Source organism: Protopterus annectens, chromosome 8.part1, assembly GCF_019279795.1.
Source record: "Protopterus annectens isolate FY-2018-M chromosome 8.part1, PAN1.0, whole genome shotgun sequence".
Lineage (NCBI taxonomy): Eukaryota > Metazoa > Chordata > Ceratodontiformes > Protopteridae > Protopterus > Protopterus annectens.
Window position 1 is genome coordinate 265,658,479 of NC_056742.1, and position 19,685 is coordinate 265,678,163.

At 41.4% G+C, this 19,685-nt stretch overlaps 1 protein-coding gene across 2 annotated transcripts in view; it reads left to right on the top strand.

The window, feature by feature from the left end:
- The window catches only part of SPIRE2 (spire type actin nucleation factor 2), a 1,014,080-nt gene that overhangs the window by 921,981 nt on the left and 72,414 nt on the right, over positions 1-19,685 (top strand). For both annotated transcript variants that reach the window (XM_044081853.1, XM_044081854.1), the window contains one exon: positions 10,100-10,127. In XM_044081853.1, the coding sequence (XP_043937788.1) occupies positions 10,100-10,127 (28 nt within the window). The remainder of the gene's footprint in view (positions 1-10,099; positions 10,128-19,685) is intronic.

Genomic DNA, 19,685 nt, shown 5'->3' on the forward strand with positions numbered 1-19,685 from the left:
ATGAAGGTGAGCAGCTGAGAATGGATCATCAGTAACTGCTTAGTTCACTGTAATACTAAGGCAGTGGAATATCTTGGTCATAGACTCCCTTTCTACAGCCAGAGGTTAAACCATAAGTCAGCTAGGAGACAGTAGTCTAGATATTAAAATGTCTTGGTTCCCTGCAACTTCTGGTGGGTTGCCACTTTGAAAAGGCATTTGTTAAAGACTCTGGGGCTGAAATGAGTCCAGATGGAAGTATCTAGAACTTGTAATCACTGGCTGCTTCCAAGAAGCAGAAATACAGAGATATCTCCCAAACTCCTTTGTAATCATTATGTGGAGGTAGATATCTTGGATGTCCAAAGAGTACATCCAGCCTTCTTCTAATATGACATACCACCACAACACAGCACAAACCACAGGATACATAGCTCACCTCCACAGTGTGCCCCTCAACCTAAGCCCTTAAGGCTAAATACCTTGCCCAATACACTAATCATAGGTGACTCAATAGTGAGACACACAGATGTCCCACTCACTAGGCTGAATAAGGAGAAGGTAACAGTCAGCTGTCTATCAGGTGCCAGAATCCTACACATAACACATGCATTCAGGTCACTCCACAACAAGTGCAAGTATGACTCTGTCATTGTCCATGTGGGTGTGAATAACCGGAGATGCACCTCCCTGGACTACATGAAAAGAGACATGGTGGAGCTCTCGGATTATGTGTCCCAAGCAGGTATGACCCTAGCCCTGAGCATCCTACCGTCACCCAGAATGATACCGCAGTACAAACAAAAAATAATTGACTTCAACAATTGGCTAAGTTTCTGGTGTCATTCTAAGGGGATCCAGTATCTGTCTGGTTAGGACGACATGATTGACCAACCTCGATTCTTTGCCAGAGATGGCCTGCATCTGTCACTCCTGTGTTTCCGGGTACTGGCTAAGGCTCTTGCCACCCCTATAGTGCCTTTTTTAGGTGGTGTTCCAAAGACAAAATTACCAGCATAACAGCTATAAATAAATGCAATCTGAGGGTCATGCTGCTCAATGCTAGAAGTCTAAATCTCAAGATGCAATTGCTTGAAGCACTCCTCAAAATGGAGAACATCGACATTTGTGCTGTAATGGAGACCTGGTTTAAAGCGGCAGAAAGCACCTTTGCGCTATCAGGCTACAACTCATTCCACACCTTTCAGCCCTGAAACATGGACCGTAGCTCCAAAGGCACTGGTGTCTCCATATTCATAAAGGATATGCACACCTCCAGACTAGTAGCCCAGCATAATGCATCTGAGATACTTCAGGTACAACTAACATTGGGTAAGATGGCGATCCAGGTCATAGCCTGCTATAGGTCCCCAACATATCCCTAGACTCTCACTCCATGTTCCTAAGCACCCTGGAATCTATCAGTGTCCAACCCAACACTCTAATACAAGGAGACTTCAACTACCCTTCCATCAAGTGGAAGAACTACTCAGGCACCAATACTCTGGCCCAACGCTTCCTGGAATTCATCAATTCCAGTGCCTTGGACTAGCTCATTCTGACCCCCACTAGAGGAAGCAACATCCTTGACCTGGTTATTACTAACATGGGTGACCATTACTGTATACCAGTAGTCAATCCCTCCCTGGTCAGATCTGACCATAAACTAATCACCATGGAAATCCACATCTCACCCACACCCCCGCAAAGGTAACCACCTTGAAAAACTTCTCTAAAGTTGACTTTGGGCTCCTAAAAACAGAGGTGGCTAATTTCAATAGAAAATAGCTGGATGACTGCCAAATCATACACCAATTATACTGTACGAACATGTACATAAATGCATGGAACTAGCCATACCCAACAGAACCAAGACGCTCTCCTCCAAAAAAAGGAAGCCAACCTGCTGGTCCCCTGCCATTAATAAACTCTACAATAAAAGGAAGAAACTGTTGCAGAAAAAGGTGAAGTCCCAAGACTGGAAAAACTCCCTAATTAGCTTCAATAAAAAGTTGAGATCCCTCATCAAATCCTCTAAAATGAGCTATGAAGGCAGAATTGCAGCAGACACTAAAACAATCACAAAGCCTTCTATAGTTATATCAAGAACCTCCACGGCAATACCCAAATTTGCTCTGAGTTACTGCACAATGGTACCTCCTACACTGAGCCAACAGATATTGCCAACATACTGGCTGACAGATTCAGTGCCACCTTTACCCCTTTCTCCCCCTAAAGGACCAATCACAATACCAGAAGAATGCCAGGCACCCAGCATTACTGCAGCACAGGTTAAATCTGCATTGTTCGAGGCCAAGAATAAAGCTTCCATGGGATCCAATAATATCCTTGGCTGTGTTCTATATGAACTACAAAGCGAAATGGCAACACATCTGTGTGCCCTGTTCAGTCACAGCCTCACCTCAGGCTTTATCCCTAATGAATGGTGCACTGCTACAGTCATCCCTCTCCATTAGCCTGATGAGTCTGATATGTAAAGATATGGAGCACATCATCATGGACCTGATTAACAAAGATATAGGAAATCTCCAAACTCTAGACCCCACGCAATTTGGCTTTGTGAAAGGGAGATCATGCCTGCTCAATCTGGTTGACTTCTTTGAGTCAGTCACCAGAGCTGTGGATGAAGGTAAGGCAGTGCATACAGCCTACCTCAATCTGGTCAAGGCCTTTGACATCATTCCTCACTCAGAAATTATTGATAAACTCACCATACTAGGTATCAACCCCTATATCAGTAGGTGGGTTGTAAATTGGCTCATAAATAGAACCCACAGTGTGAAAGTAGTAGACTCCAAGTCAGACTGCCGACCAGTCACGAGTGGAGTCCCACAGGGATTGGTCCTGGGTCCTCTCCTGTTCAGCATCTACTTCTCAGAAGTCCAGGCCAACACAAAGGGACTCTGGCTGACCAAGTTCGCACACGACTGCAAGCTGGGAGCCATTATTAACTCCCCAAGTGATGCAGACATCGTACAGAAAGACCTCACTGATACCAATGACTGATGTCGAAACCATGGCCTTAATCTTAATGCCAAAAAATGTGTCATTATCCCCTTTGGTAAAAACTCAGTTCCCACTGATTACCACATCGATGGGAGCCCACTGAACACTGAAGGCATTATAAGAGATCTGGGGATGCAGGTTGACAGCAACCACTCCTTCAACGACCACATTGCCACTGTGGTCAGAAAATCCTTCTATGTGGCACATCTCATTACCAAGGGCTTTGCATCCAGGAAGAAAGAGGTCATCATCTCTCTCTACTCTTCTCTCATTATACCAGTCATTGAGTATAATGCCCCCATTTGGCATGTACCTCACTAGACACCTGCAACAGCTGGAGAGATCACAGAAATATCTCACAAAGAGGATCCTAGGCATTAAACACATGTCCTACATGGACAGACTCAAAAGACTCCAGCTATTCTCTGTCTCATATCGCCTACTTAGAGGTGATCATTGCTTGACTTACAAAGCCATGTCTGACCCAGGTCTGTTAGAAATGCTACATCTAAAGAAATCCCAATCCCTCTGTACCACATGCTTCAGAGACCTCAACCTCATTACCACAATCAACAGAACATGCTGGAGTGACAGGTTCCTCACCTAGAGACTGCCCATGCTCTGGAATAGACTTCCCATAAAGAGCACCTCGCTGTCCCTCTTCAAGAGAAATCTTGATGAGAGGATGGGTAATAGAAAGTTCACCCTGGGGATCACTCCAGTGGCTCTACTTGATAGAGGCACTGGGAACTAATGTTGGGCGGCACGATGCCCGGGCACTTCTATGCACTAGGCTTGTAAAGGCACCTGGGCCATTAACTTAGTACACACCTATAACCAATGAACCTATGAAATGAGGGGCTCACTGTCCTATGACAATTATGAAAGATTTATTTGGGGATAAAAGTGTTTAGGATGCTTAAATCTAATAATGGTCTGAGGATTGCTGCTTAGCTCTAGTATTGGTCTGTGGTCCTGCATTTGCATTTTTATGATTATTTTGGGGGGTGGGGCTTTATAAGAATCTGGAATAAAATCTGAATCTCTTCTGCTCTGATGAAATCTCTTGAATGTTTTTTTTCAAGGAGACTAAGGGCCTCCCTTCTTGTGGAGAGTTTGATGCAGTGAGATATCAGGTAAGGGATGAAATGGTGGAATAGGTCAAGTTTCGAAAGGAGCCAAGTAACCTTTGATTGTCAGGGACCTGGTTAAGATGATGAATTCCCATACAAACAGGAGGATGGACAAACTTCTTCAAACTGACTCTACAATGAGGCATTTGGGCAAGGCATCAGGACTCTTGTTGTCCACCCAAGAGTGGGCCATGGTTCTCCAATGATTGCAAAATCCTTGCTATTTGTTCAGTAATCATTCTGGAAGCTGCCATAGTTACTGGGTTTTTTTTCGGTCTACTATTAATTGTACACTACTTGAGCCACATGTAACACTAATTCCCACAGGGTCTTTGAAAAGAAGAATTGATGTGTCTGCAACGTTATGCCCACAGCAGTGAGGGTCTTGTCCTACTTCTTTATATTTTCTAGGTGTGCCTCTATTTCATACCCAAGAATACAGAACACTGAAAAGGGGGTTCTAATGTTACTTGTGTGCTCCCAGCAAAATCCCATGTGTGATAGCACACAGCAGTGACAGATTCTATGGCTCTGGCTAAACCATCTCCAGTGGTACAAAAATGAGCATTGTAAGGTTAGCTTTGGTGGATGCAGTTGGGGACTAGGCGAAGACTGTGTTTTATAGGCGCATCTAGCAAATGCTCAATAGTGTGAGGCATTTTATGAGATGTACCACATTCAAAATCCACAATGTAAGTCATTTGATGTCAACAGAATATATGGGGTGGTCAAATATACCCACTTCCTTGGAGTATTCTTTGCTATACATACCTTGATTGAGAATGAACAGCTATGGTGTGGGGAGCTGGATTCTTTTTAAGGATACTGTTGAAATAAAAATGTTAGGACAGGGTATTTATAACCAAACTCTCTACTTTCTTGAGGGCTGAAGGTTGTGATTGGCCTTCAAAGGGACCATAATCCCCACACTCTTGGGGGTTGAGTGATACAACAGGCCTTCTTACAGGCTATTGCATCATCATTTTGTTAAGCTCCCTTTGTAGGATTCTTCAAGATGTCCACCAATGGGGGGTACAAGTACCACCGATAAGGATTGCTGGAGCAAGGATGATACTGATCAGTGCACTTCCCAGACATGAGGTCATCCAGAGGCATATGGGGAAATCAGCATCCTCGTCCTCATCTGCTATGAGAGTCTTGAGGGGGGGACCCAGAGTACTTTCTCTCCCAAAGAGCTTCTTAACTGGAGAGAATTCTGAAGAAGAGGAGGAAGAGACCCTTTTTGGTGCAGGTATCATTGAAAGGATATCAGAAGGACTGTGACTTCTCTAACTGTTGTTGTAGAACAGGTTGTAGGGCTAACAGCTCAAAAATAGGCTGCACCAACCAAGAATTAGATGCAGGTGTTAAGGATGGCATATGCATTGTCAGTGAGAACCACAACAAAGAAGCTTACTGGCTCCACATCAGTGTCAAGAACAGAGAGACCTAATGTTGAAAACCCTGAGTTTAGACAGGTCAGGATCAACATAAACACCAAGAGGGCCAGCAATCATACTGGCACAAAAAACACCACTGGGATTGAGAGCTACAGCATTGGCAAAGTCAGTGTCAGAGTAATCCAACCAATGTAATAGCATATGCTGAAAGCATTACTGTTGACTCGTATGATATTGATACCAACACATTAGAGATCAGCATTGACACAGGTCACGAAATGATGACCTATGCCATTGAAATTGAGGCCTGCATCTTCAGGAGTGGCATATAAACTGTGAAAAAAGAAATCCAAGGTATCCTAGGATATAGTGTCAGGAACTGTGACGTCAAGGATGAGGCCAGCATTCTCAGGACCAGCACTGAAAGCAGGAACTGTGAGATCAAAGATGAGGCCAGCCTTCTCAGGACCAGCGCTGAAGGCAGGAACTGTGGCATCAAGGATGAGGCCAGCCTTCTCAGGACCAGCACTGAAAGCAGGAACTGTGACATCAAGGATGAGGCCAGCATTCTCACAACCAGCACTGAAATCAGGAACTGTGACATCAAGGATGAGGCCAGCCTTCTCAGGACAAGCACTGAAAGCAGGGAACTGTGACATCAAGGATCAGGCCAGCCTTCTCAGGACCAACACTGAAAGCAGGAACTGTGACATCAAGGATCTAGCCAGCATTCTCAGGACCAGCACTGAAAGCAGGAACTGTGACATCAAGAATGAGGCCAGCCTTCTCAAGACCAGCACTGAAAGCAGGAACTGTGACATCAAGGATCAGGCCAGCCATCTCAGGACCAGCACTGAAAGCAGGAACTGTGACATAAAGGATGAGGCCAGCATTCTTAGGACCAGCACAGAAAGCATGGTGCTGAAAAGGAAATTCAAGGTATTCTAGAGTAAGACAAAAAAAAAATCACCAATGTCTTTCTATCTCCATATAGCAGGGGAGGGGGCAGTAGTTGGCATTAGGATCTCAAGCTGCTTGGAGAAAGGGAAGCAGCCCTCTCTGAACATAATCATATGCTGTAGATAATTTGGCTAATTCAAGTAAAGGCGTTAACTGTACAGCTCCAGCTAAATGTCTGATAATTTGACAGTGATCTATAGCACCAATTCATCTATGTTTTAGTAATAGTAGTAGACGTCTGGCTATCTGAGCTATTTAACTGACCTGAATACTGGATGAGATGCTTGTTGCTTGGATTAAACAAAAAAGAAGCCTTAGGAATGTCTTTCAGTGAAAAGTTGTTTTGTTTTTAAATAGAACTTCAAATTATCCCTTCTATTTTTCTAGATGGACTTTGTTAACACTTGGCATTGCATGAAAGTTCTAGAGAGGGTGATTTATAAATAGATACGTAGAGTAGTAGAATATAAGATGGGAGATGAGCAGTTCAGATTCAGATCAGGATAAAGCACAACTGACATGATGTTTGCAGTGAGACAGATAGCTGAGAATAAGCTAGCGATGAGGAAAGAGTCCAACTGGGCATTCCTAAACTTGGCGAAAGCATATCACAAGGTCCCAAGAAAGCTGATCTGGACAATAATGCGGTCGACTGAAGTCCCAGAAACATTGGTAGAATTAGTGCAGGCTATGTACAAGGACCGAATGACTCAAGTATGAACAGTGTTTGGCCTCACAGAGGGGTTCCCAATGGGAGTGGGTGCACACCAGGGTTCAGCTCTGAGCTCACTGCTGTTCATACTTGTGATGGACAACATTAGCAAACAGGCTGGAGGGGACAGATCAACAAAGTTGCTGTATGCAGATAATGTGGCATTACAGGCAGACTTTGAGCAACAACTCTAGTAAATTATAGAGCAATTGAATGCAAAACTGAAGGCATATGGGATGAAACTAAGCACAGATAAGACAGTGGCAATGGCAGCAAACTGGGGAACTCAGAAGAAGCTGAGAATTGAGATAGAAGGGAAGATAGTGGAACAGGTAAACAGCTTCAAGTATCTGAGAGTGGTGGTGGAGGAGAAGGGAAGTCTGAATGAAGAAGTCAAAGCTAGAATCAGAGGGGCCACAGCCAACTGGCATAGAGTGTCAGGTGTAGTCTACGACAGAAGAATGCCAAAGAAGCTGAAAAGTAACGTGTACAAGACAGTGGTGCGACCAGTACTACTGTATGGTACAGAAACCTGGGCAGTAAAGGCAAAGTAGATGAAGAAGCTGTAGGTGATGGAAATGAAGTGCCTGAGAAGGGTGATAGCATGCATTCTGTGGGACAGATGAAGAAATGAGGACATAAGAGCAGAAACCAAAGTAGCTCCAATTGCAGAAAAGATTAAAGAGAACAGATTATGGTGGTTTGGACACATGCAGAAAAGCAGAAGACAATCTGGTGAAGAAGATTTAGGACAGACAGGAAGAGGGTACGAGGAAATGAGAACGTCCAGCAAAGAGGTAGATGGATTGTGTGAAAGAATATCTGTAGATCTGCAACAGTCATGCATGAGTGTGGAAGAAGGTAGGAGTATGGCTTTGAGTCAGGAGAGATGGCAACAGTTAGACTTGATCCCCCGACCCTGTGCGAAAATGGGATAAAGTATGATTTGGTAACACTTGGCAGATTGGACAGTCACCTCATGTCATATGCTACTCTCCAAGGTGATACAAACATTGGGAATGCCTAACATGGGTAGGAATCATGCTCCTCAGGCATGTTTCTGGAAGGAATGTTCTATATTACTAGACTGAAAGGAGGTCCTAGGTCCAAATACAAGAAAAAAAAGTTTTGACAGGGAAAAATATAGAACATTCTAGTCAAGTCTTACCAAATAAAGTAGAATGTGAAAGAAAAGCAAAAAAGTAATCTAGAAAAGTTTTTATTTCATATTACAGTGTGAAACACTTAAGATTCTCAAAAGACAGGCTGTGTCTATTGTCCCAGTACAGCAATGAAAAGCTGGAAAGCTTGGTACCTCAGGGCATTAATGGGAAAGGGGAGGGTACTTGGCAGCCTGGGAAGTTTCTACTTACTGAGTAGACCTAATACCTCTTATACTTAGTCCTGATGTTATGGAGGATGGCGCTCCAGTTTGCAGGTAGGTCTGGTATACATGCAAACCTACTGCTACCCACAGCTGTACTGTATGTCACTACATCCACCCACATCTGTTTTCAGTACTTCCATGGCTCATATTCTCTCATACTTTTTCTTGCTATTTATGACTGTGGTGATGCATGTGACTGTCAACACATCTCATGCAGTGTTATTCATTAATAATACTATATGCTGTGTATTTTGGCAATGCAAATCTTTTAGTAGTCTGCTGATAAAAATCTTGTACGGATGACTGTCTTCTAAATATGAACAAGTGAACCATATTTTGGAGTGGTGACTATGGCTGTCATGCCGAATGATCATGTAAGTACCCATGCATTAAACTGCTAGTTATCTTGCAAATGACACCCCATATTTACTGTAATTCACCATGGGTCTACCCTGTAGACAGATACTAGTTCCATGCAAGGTTAATCATTCTCTAATACCCACATTAGCAAATTCAGGGTCGTGGGGCAGCTTTAGCCTATCCTGGCATTTAATGGACATAAGACAGAGAACTAATGCTGTATGGGATGTCAGTCCATTGTAGGATGCTCATTCATTCCTGCTGACACACTGCACTCATATTTATGGGCAATTCAGCGACCAGTTCATTAACAGAATAACTTTTTAGCACGAGGAGAACTGAAGCACTCAGAGAAACCCATGCAGAGACAGGGAGAACAAGTAGACCTGCTGTGGTCATAGACTTGCCTTGTGCATTTAGCAGTTAGACTAACAATCAGATACATGTTCTTTATTAATTCTTTATACTTTATATTGTATGACAGTACTTGTAATACAGGTGTAGGCCTATGTTTTGATTGTTTTCTGAAGAAAAAGGTATTTCCTTGCTTACTTATAGCACCATCTGGGATGTATGTTTACACAATGAAGTTCTTGAGTTTTCTTGCTCAAAATGTGATATTTATTGTTAGATTGCATCACAACAAGTGCCAATAAGTAGGTGACTGCCCTGCTTTTTATAATGTCTAAAATAAAGTATAGTTTGGTGTGTTTAAGCCACAAATGTGTTAGCAATACATTTGGATCAATTCATTTTATGTTTCGCATGGTACTGCCTATTGGATATACATTGCAATGGTAAGCAGTTTCTTACATGTAGATGCAAACAAGGTTAACAAATCTCCACAATCACCCAGCACACAAATACCCACAATAACAGAACATTGCCTCTAGTGTCTAGAACAAAACTTGGAAATTAAAGGCCTTTTGAACAACCATTTATGATTCTGCCACTCGAAGGATATTTGTTAAGTATTAAAATATGTTAATACACACAACTTGTCTAAGGACCTGGTACATTAGTGAGTTATTGTTATGTTCACATAATTACTAATGCTGAATTGTGTTTTATTTAATGTACTTTTACATACTGTCATCGTGTTTGAACATATGTCCTCTTTTAATCTTCTGTCTCATTCTAGATCTGTCTGCAACTCTTGTCATATGAAGGTATGTTCACAATATTTTGTACCATCATTTTATTATAACAGCAACCTCAGTCAACTGTAATCTCACTGTCTGGATTGTTGATGATCAGATTAAGATTCAGAGTTGGATTGTCAAAAAACTGCTATGAGATTGTCTCTGGGAATAGTATAACACTGGAATATAAGTAAACTATGAAGGTCACAGTGGCAAATGAAAGAGAACCGCTCTAGTAAAGGATAATGTATGCCTCCACACACATCACAGGAAAGGAAGTAACAGCATCCAAAACTGTCATTAAAAGCAGTTTAGTTATGTTATTCTTTCAGTAACGGGAAAGAAAAAAGGTGATATCAGGAAATATGTATAATCACAAAGTATGTTGTGGCATATCCTCTCAGTAGGCATCAGCAAAGTATTTTAATATCCTGTTTTAAATACCCTTTGACTGTGGCAGCTAATGATTTTAAAACTGTTAATGGCAGCAGCTAATATAGAGATGTTAGATAAACTCTAAGTATGGTTAAGGAATCACTGCAGATTTTTATTTCATACCTGGATAAACAGGGTTTGTATAGATTTAAGTACAATTTTCACAAACCACTAACAAAAGTCTAAAATGTACTGCAGTAACTTAAAATAATACTGCAGTAACTTAAAATAATATTATGGAAGGAAGAATGCCTGTAGTATACAAACATTTTCAAAGGATGCATCACTATAACCCTAAGGTGCAGGAACCTGATAGTTGGAATAATAATTAACAGGTAGTGAAGGGCAGAGCTTTCCATACAGGGAGTCCTGGGTCACCTGAAAAAGAAATGTAGTTTCAGTGTTCTGAACAGATTCTTCTTTTTACCAATTTGTAATTTTTGCCCCATCTAGCTAGTACCCCACCCCAACAGTCATGAGGCCTCTGTCCTCTTATAGCCTGTTTCCTCTGCCAACTTCTGGCATCCTGAAATACCAAGAGAGGGAGGTATAAGCTATAATCACATCCATTATCCAGTGGAATGTCGTTACTTGTTGTGGAATAAAGTTGTTTTAACACATCAGTGCAGTTTATTGTCGAAATTTGGCCAGCTGACTGTTTTGGTTGGAACCTGTTTGTGGTATAGAGGTTTTGTTTCTTCAATACAGTTCTTAGAATGTCGGAGACTTGTTTTAGGTTCATAGGCATTTAGTAGGCTAACAACCACAAAGGCCTTCCCAAGCCTGGCCACACATCCCAAATCTCTGACAAGTTCTGGTACCCTTGATAAGACTAAACAGGGGCTTGGGAAGTGAAACCTTAACAAGCAGGGACCTGAAAGATGAAATATTTACAGGTTGCCTGTGTCCATTAGAGACGTAAGTGCCAAACCAGGGATGAATTTCCAGTTCCCCATCCAATTGTCCAAGTTACACTTGAACTGGGTTAGGGAGGAACTCTGCCTCACATGGAAGGGGAGCCTTTTCCAGAAAAGGGGTAGTCTCTGGGATACATACCTATCTCTCCAGCAGGTCCTTTTTATATCACAGGCAATGGGACTTCTGGTGCTGTTAGTTTTGTGGATATCCAGGAGGTCCATCAGAGTGGGGTCTGACAATGCCTTGTATGACAGGCATTGATCACCCTTCAACAGCCTGTAGGAGACACAATACAGGGATAGGGCCCTGAGGTGGTCTGAAGAGGACACATTACTTATGTCCTGTATTCTTTTAATGAGGAACCTCTGTGGACTTTCCAATTGTTGGATATGTCTGGTTAGTTACATACAAAAGGGGGCATTGTACTCAATGATAGGTCTGATGAATGCCAAATAGTAATTCCTTGGACCTAGATGCCATAGCTTTGTTTATAAGTTGCACAACATAAAATATTTTCCTCATTGTAGACACATGATGGTTAAAGGCTAGATTACTGTCTGTATGTGTCCCCATGTCCCTGACTACAGGATCACCTCATAGGGATGTGTTATCAATATGATAGTTGCTAGGGGTGGATGACTTCTTGAAGGATACTATTATGCATTTCTTGGCATTTAGTTTTAGTCCATATCTCCAGCACAAGTTGTTTGTCTGGTGTCAGCCCTTCCTGGAGAACATTTTGTATCAGTGGGTGATTCAATGACAGCTCCTAATTTGTAATCATCTGAACATTTTGTCAGATAGAGGCCATTGACATTGGTCTTGACTTCAGAGAAGTAAATGCCAAAAAGGAGCTGTCTCACAGCCAATTCCTGAGGACTCCACTTGTGACTGGCCTCTTTGTAGAGGTGGACTCCCCGGTTTTAACTTCCTGGGTCCTGCCTGTGAGCCAGCTGCCTATCCACCAGGTGACATAAGGGTTTATAGATAACCTCTTAGATGTGTCAACAATGCTTGGCCAGGTCAAGGTAGGCAGTGTGAACCATTTTTCCCTCATCCATTGCTTTGGTGGCCTTCTCAAAGAAGTCCATCATGTTGAGTAGGCATGGCCTACACTTGATGAAACCAAACTGGGCTGTGTCCAGTGTCTGGAGGTTTCCTATGTCATTACTGACCATTTCCATGATAATTCTTTCCGTGGCATTGCATATGAGACAAGTGAGACTTATGGGTCTGTAGTTTCCAGGGTCTGTAGATGGCCCATCTTTGTGCAGAGGGATGACTGTTGCTGTTCTCCATTCATGAGATATGAAGCCTGTTTGGAGGCTACAGTTAAATAGCAATAATGGAGGACCTGATAGATCATGTTTCATCCTGGGATATTGTTTGGGCCCATTGATGCAGTTTTCTGGGCCTTAGAGAGGGCATTAAGGACCTGGGACCTGTTCCATAGTGATAGCAGGTGGGAGTTATATTTAATGGTATTTCCTGAGGGAAGGTTGATGGGGAGAGAGGGGTAAAGTCAGAGCTGATGTTTGTTGGCCAGTAGGCTTGCTATATCTTCTGTCTCAATATAGGTAGCTCCATTTACAATGAGCTCTACACAGAATTGTGTATAGCCTTTGAGGTTGTGGACATAAAAAATGCCTTGTGGTTGTTCTTGGCCTTGGAGGCCAAATTTACCTCAGATTTGGCTTTGGTATATTTTATTTGTCCTCTGAGTTGTTTGTTTAGTTTGATGAGAGTTCTTTTACCCTGCTGGGTACTGCCTTTCCTAATTTTTGCCATGATTTTCTTCCTTCTGTTATACAGCCCATTGATGTTGTGATTCCACCAGGGTGGCTTGTTTTTTAGTTAGTTCTCTACTTCTTCCTGATGGGTACAGCTGCCTCTATACAGCTGTTAAGATGTTTACATTGTGTTTCTGTGAAGAGTTATGCATAGCCAGCAGTATTCTCAGGGTTTATGGACACCTGAAATGTTGCCACGTTATCACTTCATAGTAGGAAGTTAGCCTTAGAGCAGTTTTTGAATATTCCAGGGTAAGTTGGGTTCCAGATTTTATTTTTACTTCAAAGGAGTCCATTTTGTGGTCTGCCTTACCAGAGAAGACATTACACTAGGGGGTGTGCAGCACTCTCCCATATTAATGAGAACCATATCCTGTATGGTTGCATCCCTTGTTGGTATATTGACAATCCACGATAATCTGGGTTCAGATGCTCCTAACATCCCTCTGTAAGACAGAAGGTACAGTGCTATGTATGCTGTGCTTTACCCAGCACAGCTTACATATACCTGCTGATCAGGCTGGAGTGCATGTGTCCTCCTTGGTGAGTGAACACTGTCCAGAGGCACCAGAGAAAGTGTATAATTTTGTGCCATCTTCCAGTTAGCACTCCACCAACATACTCACCCAAACAAACAATCCATGGTTGGCCACGGAGTCCTTTACATCTCCAGTTGGCTTCTCTAGCACCCAAGTGACTAACTGAACCCAAACTGACTTAAGCATAATGAAGAACAATATCTCAGCACTTTGGAGATGGTCTATTAGTTAATATTTTTTCAGGGTGACTGTTCTAATTGTAAGTGGAAGACTATCCCCACCCTCCCCAAAACATCTTCTGTCATCCATTTTAGAAGACATAAAGCCATAGAGAAGAAAAATTCATCTTTTCTTAAACACCTTTATTTAATTATCACTTAAGACATGGGCACACATAAATTAATAGAAAAGAAATCAAATCATATTAACATTTTTTTTTATTTACATACATTATGCATTGCATATATGTTACCTTTCTTTAACTCTCATTTAGTCCCCAACATTACATAAATTGTTTAAATCATGTGTCCTCTAAAACCTCACTCCTCCTGAACATTATTTTGCATGTACTGAAACCCACCTATCCCATTTATTTCTATGTAATTTGATCCTTCCATTTTCTAAATATCTAATTTCCAATTCTATTATTTATTTTCCAGCATTCAGTACTTCAAATACAGTTAGTTTAGGTTTTGATTTCCATTTTCTGTTAATTTTTTTTGGCAGCCAACAGAATTAAACTTAATAAGGCCTTATTATGTCTAGGCAATTCAGATCCTAACAACCACTACAGCCCTTACAAGCCTAGCCACATATTCCAAACCTTTTGGGCCCCGACTATCATGGGCGTCAATACATGGGGTTGGACATGTTAGAGGTAACTAAAGATTTGTAGGTGGGTGTGATAGTATAATACTTTTCTTATTGTCAGCCTCTGTCTATAACAGACATGTGGGCCAGACCGGAGGGTAAATTTATGATTTCCCATCCAGTTGTCAAGGTTTCCTTTGAATAGGGTCAGGGGATGAACTCTGTTTTACATGGATAAGAAGCCTCTTCCATAGTGTGGGGATCATTTGGGACAAATGTCTGTCTCTCCAGCATATTCTGTTTATCTCACAAGTGAAGTTCAGATCCCTGTATCTAGTGTTTCTGGTGCTGTTTGTTTTGCGCATGTGCAACAAATTCATCAGGACTGGGTCTGAGGAAGCTCTGTAAGCCACGCAAAGATCCCCTCTCAGCAGCCTGTAGGAGACTGAATATATAGGCAGAGCCTTTAGGTGATTAGCATAAGAGAGTGTATTCATGCCCTGAATTTTCCTGGTGAGAAACATTTGTGGGAATTCCAACTGTTGCAAGTGTCTAGTTAGATACATGCCAAAGGGGGAATTGTATTCAATGACAGGTCTTATAAGGACCGAGTTGAGATGTACCACAACTTCCTTGGACCTGGATGCCATACTCTAACCTATAATGTGGGCAACATAGAATGATTTTTTTCTTACTATTCTAGATACATGTGATCCTATCTCTGTGGGATCTATGGTTAATCATCGAACGGACTAAACAATGAATGGCAAAACATCAAAAGCACATCATTAAATGTCTGTTCATTGAAACTGTTAGGGAGGGTGCGGTAGGCAAAGCCCTCCAAGTTTAGGGGGTGTGGGGGAAGTGTTGGCCAACTAGTTATTTTCCCCATTTCACAGGTTCAATGAAGTGCAGGTTCAATAAATGGATGTTCAATTATGTGCTTTCGATGTTTTGCCATTCAATGTTTAGTCCATTTAATGATTAACCATAGACCCATCTTTGTGTCACACAATGGAGACCCCACTGGCAAGTGTATTAAGTGAAGTATATGCTTGTCTTGTAGGCTTTGCTGTTGGGGGATCACTAATTGAAGGCTTATGTGAGTTGTTTGGTGTTGCTTTTGGTGTGTATTTTAGTGATTGCAGAGGCGCAGTGTTGCTGTTAGGTGGATTTGGAGGTTTTTGAGATTTGGGAAGCTCCTTTTAAGCTTCTCAGCATAAGACAGTATGTGTGTGTGGTGAGCAGTGTGTGTGAGGGATGTGGTGTGGGTATTCCTGACAACCTCATTTGTATGCAAGCTTTTTGCCTCCAAGAAAGTTGTGTATTTACATCTCTCATATACTGTTTTATGTTCTTTAATGATTAAGTGGTTGCCTAAGAATATGAGACAATTGCTACATTGCCTTAGGAAATCTACCAAGCAGGCCAAAGATACATTTGGAAGTTGCATATCCAAGTTGTCCAGTCCTGTAATTGGCTGGGTTGTTTATGATTAAGGACTGGGTTTTAACAAAGGTTTCCTAGGGTGGTTTCTGGGGTTAATGGCAAGATGTTATATAGTGCTAGGATATGGTAGTGCTATTCGTGTACAAGCTACCTGCTGTAAGCTTAATTCCTCACAATGTCACACTGTTTAACAGGTTTTGGACCTGATCCTAACTTTGTAGGTAAATTGTACCATCTAGGCATTTTCTACTATGCAGGTCACTGCTAATCACTGCTGCTCAGTGGGCAAGTCTGTGCAAACTTGCCTGATTTATAACAGAGAAAAAAAGCTTGAAAATTGATTCCTATACCCTCTAGCCAATAAGCAACCATACTTTGAGCTCCCTGGAGTGCTTCCCAACTCAGAGAGACTAGTTAAACACCTTCTGCCACAAGATGGTTGATCATGGAATTTCTTAATGTAAAAGCACAGCAAAAGTAGCTATCAAATGCAAATTAAACAAACAAGTACCAAATAACTAAGTCCCTAGCTAATTTGTCCTTTTGCAAGGTGATATAGAGGCAAACAGAACTAGAAAAGTCAACAATTAAATTACTGTTTATGCCACAAAATTAAATAAATGCTTAAAAATACTCAAAAACAGTAGTGATCACTGTATAAAGTGACTACAAGTGTAGCAAATCGAGGAAATATTCTTATGTTGCAGAAGATGAAACATATTCAGATTAGCTACACTTTCAGCTTGACTCCCACAGTTAGTGTCTACCTTTGGCCCTCAGAACAATAACAATAACTGAAGTTGCTGCTTTTTCCTTAAATGGATTGTTGCAATCACCCTGATGATGTTCTCCATAATACCATTATTACCAGTACCCATCATCTCCTACTTTATTTTTAAAACAATGAAACCTCCTACATTACTCATCGCAAGAACGTCTGATCTTTTCAATAACAAAATATCTCTTATATTACTCCTTTACTTGTACTGACTGGACTCTACTGTATTCCTGCATTGACATGGTCACTGTCTTGATCTCTTCCACAATTTTTATAACAAATAATTCAGGACTTCATTTTTGCTTTTGCCACTAAAAGGATTAATGGGTCTAGTTGTTTCAGTTTTTTATGGTCTCAAAATCCATACCTTGTGTAAGGTTTGACAGTTGAAAAAGGTATAAAGAAATTGTTTTACCTGCTCTTTTTCACTGTTCACCAACATAAGTCCTTTAGCCATCCCAAGTTTTTGGACAGAAATTAAGGAAACTATTGGTCATCCCTCCATGCAGGCTGCAGTGTTGGTGCTGCGGTAGCGTTGTTGCCTCATAGCAAGACGTTGTCCTGTTCAATTCTCAGCTAGAGCATCTTCTGTGTGGAGGCATACGTGAATGGGGCGTGCCTTTGTTGAAGGTTGTGCATCAGGGCTGGTAACCCGGTACGTAAAAATCCACTGCCAATCATTAGCGGACTGGAGTTCCGCTGTGGCGACCCCTAACCGGGAAAAGCCAAAAGCCACAAGCATTGCTCATCCCTCCATGCAAATTACTATTTCACTGTCCTATCCCTGGCCAGCTCAGTCCTTCATCTACAGAGGTACCAGTTGCCATTGCATATATTTTCCAACCCCTCCTCACTTCTACTTAGAGCTCCAGTTTGACATTCTCCTTAGCTATGTCTCAAACCTGCCTCCTATCACCTTGTAGAGAAACCACCTTTGAATCATATTGTCTCTTCCATACAATCACATTATAAAATTATAATTACTTTAACTATTAAAGATACTCCAGCACATCCATTGTACCTTTTATTTCTTAAGACAGCCTCTTCTGTAGTCAAAGCCCTTTTTTTCATCCCAGAAGACATTCCATGAGATCTGGAGGCCTATTCTGGAGCTATCCAGTCTAAGAAAGTTTACCTTAAAATCAGAATGAGCAAAGTTAACACTTCAGTGTGACAGACTTTCCCAATCTGTTTCAATGAGGCTGTAAAAGTTGATGTCTAAAGGACACTTATTGGTACAACCCCATCTTTTTACCTCATAGGAAATTTTTCAAATTCTGTCAACTCTATTATTTTGCCCATACATATACCACAGGTGACCTGAGTTTCGTAGGTTAATGGGTGATTACTAGGCTACTGGTACAAAAGCCTTTACAAGCCTAGCCAGTAATACCCAAGATATGACAGTATTATATCTTAATTCCCCAGATATGGGATGGGGTAGTATCAGGGTAGTGGGTCTTTGGGTGTTGGAGCCCTGAGTCATTTTACACACTGCCTCTGTCCATAAGGGGCATGGGCTGTACCCCAAGAATGAATTTATGATTTCCCATCCATTTATCTAAATTCTTTTTGAAGAGAGTGAGGGACGCGCTTTGTTTTATGAAGATGGGAAATTTATTCCATAGACAAGGCAGCCTTTGGGATACGAATCTGTCTCTCCAGCAAGTTCTCTTAGAGTCAGAAATAAGGTTCAGGTCCATGGATCATGTTACCCTTGTATAATTTTTCTTGCAACTATGTAATATTTTCATAAGGGCTGGATCAGAGAATGCCTTGTAGGTTAGGCATAAGTCCCCGCTCAGTAAACGATATGAGACAGAGTATAGGGATAGGACCTTTAGTTGGTTTGCATAAGACATGTGTCTTACGCTTTATATTTTTTAATGAGGAGCCTCTGGGGCTGCTCTAATTGGTGTAAATCTTTGGTTAAGTACATGCAGAAGGGAGCATTGTACTCAATTATGGGCTTGACAAGGGCCAAGTACAATGGCACTATGACTTCCTTTGATCTTGATGCTATGCCTTCACTTATAAGTTGAGCCTTACAGAAGGATTTCCTCACTGCTGTAGCTACCTGATGTTCAAAGTTTAGATTACTGTCTGTGTTCGTAGGTCCCTCAACACTGGGTCTACTTTTAGTGGTATGGTATCAATATTATAATATGCAGGGATTTCTGATTCACCAACGGGTATGATTATACATTTTTTAACATTTAGTCTCAGACCATAGTTTTGGCACCAGTCATTTGTCATTGTTAGGTCTCTGTGCAGGATGTCAGCATCATTTGCGAATTCAATGATTACTCCCAGCTTACAGTCATCAGCAAACTCGGTGAGCCAGAGGCCTCCAACATTGGCCTTCACTTCAGAGAAGTATATACCAAACAAGAGTTTAAATAGGGTCCTGGGCATTGGAAGAGCCTGCTGGAAAGGGGTTAAAGTGACATCTCAAACCAACTAGGCAAGGAAATTATACTGGAAAAACCTCAATGCAAGAGTGTCAAGTGAAAGGTTTGAGAGTGTACTTTGGATTCATATGGTACATTTACTTGTATTTTTGTTTAATGAGATAGTCCTTCCTGGCAAAAATTCCTATTTTATAGTGAGGCTCATGAAGAAAAGCTACAGTTACCTATGTTATTAAGTTGCAGTCATCGTAGCATAAAACATGAGCACAAATAAAAGTTTATATATATTTTAAATAGCTGGCATAGACCCATGATAAGCTACAGCATAAGTAAAAGCAGCTGGTTTATATAACTAAAACTATATACATTGGTTATATAACTAAAAGTATATACATTGGTTATATATAGTTGAAGTCGTAATGCCTTATATAATATAAGGGTGACGGGCAGCTGAT